General features: G+C 41.3%; 1 protein-coding gene across 1 annotated transcript; it reads right to left on the reverse strand.

Moving 5' to 3' along the window:
* Nucleotides 1–90: 90 nt before the first annotated feature.
* On the reverse strand, nt 91–6325 carry riok3 (RIO kinase 3 (yeast)). Its single transcript, XM_088401942.1, has 13 exons — nt 5864–6325; nt 5301–5422; nt 4854–4996; nt 4616–4723; nt 3950–4059; nt 3653–3796; nt 3458–3585; nt 3158–3340; nt 2491–2650; nt 2345–2425; nt 1468–1557; nt 1260–1373; nt 91–1160 (listed from the first exon to the last, which is right to left on the reverse strand). The coding sequence occupies exons 1-13, from the start codon at nt 5897–5899 to the stop codon at nt 1026–1028; spliced, it is 1554 nt and encodes a 517-aa protein (XP_088258068.1). The 5' UTR covers nt 5900–6325; the 3' UTR covers nt 91–1025.
* Between the last annotated feature and the right edge of the window lie 27 nt (nt 6326–6352).

A 6352-nucleotide genomic window follows, 5' to 3' on the forward strand; every position in this document is an offset into this window, starting at 1 on the left:
GTGAAAAGCAAGGCGAGGTAACTGTGCTGCCCCCCACCCTTGAAGTGTTTTTCAAAATTGGCGAAAACAAACCACAAGTATACTGGAGCGTTTCCATTGAATTTGTGTGTTCGTCTTTAATTCCAATTTTGAAGGACAAAGCATAAACTTGTCATGCGTGCCAGTCAAGTTGCGCTCTGAAAATTCAGTTTATCACACAGACCAGTAGTTCTCAAAAAATTTTGATTTAGACTTTTTAACTCATTCAATCCCAAAGACTTTTTTTTTCAAGACTAGACACTAAATTAACGTTTTTGAAATTAACTTTAGAACGCTTAATCCAAAGTAATTGATAATTTAATAATCTTAAATAGATGATCATTTTCGTACTTAGTACTTTTAATCCAAAGCAATCAAGTACTTAAAAACTACTGCTTGGAAAATGTTCCTTTAAAGTAAGTGATTAGTACTTAATTACCTAAAGTAACGGACCACTTTGGTACTTATCTAAACAATTATTTTGTATTAATACTTAAGTAGAAAATGTAGTCAATTACTTTTGGTGGAACTTTTGGTGCCGAAAGTAATCTATTACTCTCATACTATTTGTACCTCAAGTAATTACTTTAGTTCTTAATTATTTTATTCCTTAGAAGAACTTACAAAATGTAAAAATAAATTTGGTGGACTGAATGAGTTAGTGTCTTGACAGGAACAGTATTTTTTTTTTCAAATTAAGGGCAAATCAATTGGAACATGTACATAATTGAAAAAAATGTTGAGAACCGCTGACCCAGTTGACACTTGCGCACTTCTTCCACACGCACTTCATCGTTATCATTATCACACACCCCCAAAGTGCACCACACCAACAAGTGCGCCGAGGACGAGACGCGCTTCCTCACGTGGGGCGTCAAAACACGCAGTGCCCGGCGGGAGGCGCTGTGGGTGCGGGGACTATTTTCCTGTCGCGCCGGCGTCATCGCGGCGGCGGGAGGGAGAGAGAAAGCGAGGGCGAGCGAGCGAGCGAGCGGACGGACGCTGGGCTAGTCGTCAGCGTCCGCCTCTAACGGCGGGTCGGCCTGCTCTTCTTCGTCCTCGTCCTCTTCGGACGCCACGGCGAAGGTTTTCTTTCCTCGCCTCTGCACGTGGTCCTCGTTCCTTTTCTCCAACGCCACAATCTAAAAAAAAAAAACAAAAAAAAACAGTAACTCGTTGTAATTTAGCAGACACCCACCGGATGGCGGCAAAGCACGGCTTTTTGAACAAATGAACGTTACCTCGGCTACAAACTCCGCTTCGTTCTCCGCGCCAATGGGAATGTCCAATCCGGAGACGGCGTTGAAAAGCTCGAAGATGCTCAGCGCCTCGCTCACGCCGCGCTTCTGGAAGAACTACGCAAACCCACACGCAAAATATTTAGTGCGTGAGTGTGTTACGCAAAAGACAGTCCTGAGCGTGGCGCGCGTTTGTGCGCGCGTTTGTTACCGTGGAAACGTTCCTGCAGTCCCGAAAAAGAAACTCCAAGCCGTGAGGGTGCATCGGCTCCACTGATTGGCTAACGTCGATCAGCCACACCTGCCGCAAACATGGAAATGAGAACCAATCCGATGATTTTATGAAGAAGAAGAAAAAAACATTTCAGAAAAAAAAAAATTATTGTACTATTTATTGACTATTGGAAAAGCACAATTTTCCAGGAATGGCAAACGGCTGCAGAACAGCGCCAACTACTGCAAAGGAGGACTGTTATATTTTTCTTTCTTTTTTTTTCTTTAAGGCGGTGCTTCGTAAGTATTTTTTGCAACGCACCGCCCTAGGAAAGACATTTTAACACAAAGACATTTTAAAACATTTTAACCACCCCATGCTAATCTTCAAAAAAAATTGTATACCTCAAGTTGTATCTTTTTATCTTTAAAAGAAAAAATGTTAACTTTTAAACCTGTTTCTTATTATTCCCCCCATTGCATTTTTTTTCAACATTGTTCAAGAAAAATGATTTATTAATAGTAATTAAAATAATAACAAAATTCTTGTCAAATTTGTTTTTTAAGAAGGTTAGCTGACACCCTTGACCAATCTCAAGCCAGATGAGCACTGTAGTGATAACTGTGACCATTTGATGGCATTGTTTTCCCACTTACAACACATGTTTTTGAACATGTGTTTGAAACTGCTGAAAAATGCCAAATAGGTGCATGTATCGTGTGGATTGTATCACAGACACCACTAGTACTCGATACCTTAAAAACAAAGCGGACTATGAACACAATTTACAACAGGAATGCGAATAAAACACGACATTACCAAGACAACCAAGAAGAGAGATTAAAAAAAAAATACTAAGGAAAAAGCAGATGACCTTTCCTTGATGCCACAGCATGTTGTACTCGCTGAGGTCAGCGTGGACAAGATTACATTCCTTGTACAGCGTCTGCATCAACTACACACACGTCAACATTAGCAGTGCGTATGTGTGTGTTAGGGCGCACACAAGTGTGTACATACATGTAAGACTTGGTAGAAGGCCTTCTTCATGTCCTCAGAGTTCAAGACCACGTCCTTGAGTTTGGGCGCAGGGACGTGATCGTGTCCAATGAAGGACATGACCAGGATGTGCTTCCTCAGCAAGACCACGTCCGGACACGGAATGTCCGCCTTCCGCATCCTAAACAAAAACGCCAGACACAATTACACGCAATTCGTCACAACGTGACGATGTACCAGTGTCGACATTGTTTGTTTTGTTTATTTGTAATTTTTTTTTTTTTATAACTTTTAACGACTATTTTCTCAATAATTTAGTCGTCGTATTATTTACAGTATATAAAAATGGGATTTTCAAAAATGGAAAAAAATCAATTTAAAAAAATCACATCGGTTGTATGAATATTTATCATAAAATTGTAACAATCTATTAACCAACAACTAGTCATTCAAATTATTCAAACTATTTATGGTCATCCATTTGTTTTTTAATCTAAATACATTTGTTTTTTTAATGAAAATTGTCCAAATCCTCAGAAATTCAGATTTTTGACAGTGAATGTTGTCAGTTTTCTGTACACATTCTTCCCTATTAAAGCAAATTGAGTAACTTGAATAAATACAACAAAAAAATTATCGAAATCTAAGAAAAAGAAAAAAAAAAAAAGAAAAGAATCATCAGACTGACCTGCTGAGGTTGTGCATCTCCTTCTCGGCCCACAAGCGAATGATCTTGCGAGGGTTGAGTTTGGTGAAGCGGTCCAGGAAGCGATAGTCGTCCTTGATGTAGCGGTCTCGGTTCCTGAACTCGTTCAGGGTGGTCTTGAACACCTTCAGGACCACCTCGTCGGGGACCGGCTGCTCGTCCAGGCTGCGCGCACCCACGAAGGGTTAAAAAAAAAGAAAAACGAAAAACCGCAAGCACACATGCGCACATGCAAATGTACACACGCATGCACACATACACAAACACACACACAATGTCCACCTTCCTCCGTTGGCGTGGAAAACCACCGACTCCTTCCCGGTGCTGATGCAGCCGTTGATGCTGTCCAGCACGCCGGCGTTGACCATCTTGTACATCAGCAGGCGAGTGCGGGGGTCCACCGCTTGCTCCTGCGAGGAGGGGCGGAGCCCATCAGACGCCGGGCGCGCACCCGGAACGCGTGACCAAGAGACTCACGGCTGTGGAGTGTTCTTTCTTTTCGTGGAGTTTGGCGCTTCGGCGCTGCTCGCTGACGCAGTGCTGCTTCAGAGAGTTGAACACCTGATTGGACAATTTCAGGTCCATGCCAAGACCGTCTCCCACGTGCACCTCGGGAGCAAACTAAACACACAAAGACGCACGCAATTAGTATGCGGCTTACTTGATTGTGTGTTTGTTGTTGTTACCTTCATTTTGTTTGTTGAGTGTGTTTTACGTTATGCTAGTTAATTCATCTCGTATTGGGAAAAAAAAAAAAAAGACAAAGTGTCATACGTTGTCCATGCGTGCTGTGTTCTTCCTGCCGCACGTCTCCGCATCATGTTTGGTTGTAATGTTTTTGCCTTTGCCAGTGAAACCTCTCCTGGGTGCGGTCTGAGGCTTTTCTGTGGGGGGGAAAAAAAAAACAACAAAAAAAACGCAATGTCATTACATAGTAAGCCGCGGATATTTTACCAAGGTTTCAGCACTGCTATTTAGTTGCCGTGACAGGAACAGCAGGAACTTTCCTTTTCAAATTAAGAGCAAATTAAATGGAACAGGAAGCAACTTCTTGTGTTAAAGACACTTCTGTAATAACGTGTATGAATTAGTATGATTAATCTCAATCATAAAACGTATTTGGTTTTGAGTTACATTTTTGGGATACTGAATTGTCACCACATGTATAAATTCAGTGGTTCTAAAATGGGGGTACACAAAGGCGCTTCTGGGGATGGGCTAGATTTTTAACAGGGTTTCTGTAGGAAATAGTTAATCAAGTTCAACGCTTTTAAAAGCCTAGACAAGAACATGCGAATTTCCTTTTCAAATTAAATGCAAATCAATCGGAACGTGAATCAACTTATTGCTAAATTGTGTTTGGGGTACATCGATGAAAAAAGGATGAGAACCACTACGCAGTAGAGTACTGAAGTATTTGTAGCGGTGTAGTGGCGCTACCTGCCCTGTAGGGGTCATCCCTGGTGTCCTGCCAGTCCACCTCGTCCTCAGAGCTGTCGCTGTCCTCGTAAGGATGAACCTTGCGGTAGTTCTCAAAGGAGATGGACACTACGCAAACGCACGTAATTGTTGTGACAATTTCAAACCTTTGTTATCAGTTCATGTATCAGTACTGTATTATTTACTGTGTTGAGAATAATTGTAGTACTTTTTTTTCCGACTTAGTGCTTGCTGCTACCTTTACTGTCTCCGTTGAACTTCTTCTCCTCTCGACGCAGCTGGTCGTCAAACTCTCGGTCATACTGCATCTGAAGCATCTGCGCTAGCATCAAGTCGCTGGTGGTGTCCGCAGCGTCGTTGCTCAGCAGAAAACTTGAGGTGCTGAAAAATGCATGATTCCTTTGTTAATTGGCTGCATTGGCCACCTGAGGGCAGTATAAGACAGACTGATAGTGTTGATTGAGAAAGCTCTTTGCTCCAGCTCACCAGTGCAGCACTAATACTTTGTCTTTCTATGCAGAGGATAAATAATATATGACTGATAACGGCTATACTGTGTCTAAATGTGTGTATTCAATTCTTCGTTTAAAAGAATATAGCATTTAAAACATAGATGCCATTTAGCATTAGCATTGAGTTAGAGTCCAGCACTACTAACTTCTATAACATATAAGACATGACTCACTCAGCGAGGCCGCTAAAGTTGTGATTTTCTTCTTCCAGCTGTCTGGCCAGCTGCTCGCTCATCACATCCGCCAGCGAGCACGCCGACACGGCCGGCACCGCAGCCGGCACGCCCCACGGGCTCTGGGCGAAAAAACAGTGTCATACTTTCAAGCAGTAGCGAGTTTTACCATGTAAAATTGTATTTTATCTAAAGTCACATGAAGGCCAGAACATCAGATTACAAATTGGGAAAATGTCTAGCTTTAACCACGCCCACTGGTGACGTGCTTTTGATCAAGTGATATGTTGCAACATATCTAAAAAAGTTTGGCCAAATATGGTATTTTTTCCACTTTAAAATAACTATACTCTCGTCGATACAAAAAAAAAATGTCGTTTACGTCTCTCAGGTTAAAAAAAAAAACGTTTTACGGCTATGACGTCAGCGAAGTACACCATACTGGCTACAATATGGCAAGTGTTCACATAAAGTTTTCTTTAAAAAAAAAACAATACGAGTTAGAACAGTTACACACAAACAAAACATTAAAATTCAATAAAAAAAAGTAAAGACAGGCTTACCTTTGTTTTGTGAGTAGTGACTCCACTTTGATCCATGATTTGATGTGTTATTCAACGAAAAGTGGCTAACCGAGAAGCTAAGTGGCTAACTGGCAAGCTAAGTAGGCCAACGAAGTCAAAAAAGGGTGTCAAACGAATTGAGCAGGGCGTGACAAGAAAATTCAAGTTTTGTAACACACCGGGTGACACTTAAAATATTTGAAAGAGGATACAGTGATTATAGTTATTTTAACACTCGTTACAATATACGCCAGCGTACTTTACCCCAATGTTGTTTACGCTTTGTCTCGCTGTTTTGTCTCTGGGAATGAGAGGAACGTAAACGTGATTCTTTTTTATGTCTAGAATATGTGAAGATGTTGACAAAAAAAAAGGCTAAATCTGAAATTAACAAATGAACTCAACGTGTTCGGCGAAAGAAAGAACCTTGAACCAACCGGAAATACGTCACCGCAGTTTTGCAGTTTCTAACAGTAAAAACAATTCCGA

This window comes from Hippichthys cyanospilos, chromosome 19 (assembly GCF_059441005.1).
Source record: "Hippichthys cyanospilos isolate Australia breed blue-spotted pipefish chromosome 19, RoL_Hcya_1.0, whole genome shotgun sequence".
NCBI lineage: Eukaryota > Metazoa > Chordata > Actinopteri > Syngnathiformes > Syngnathidae > Hippichthys > Hippichthys cyanospilos.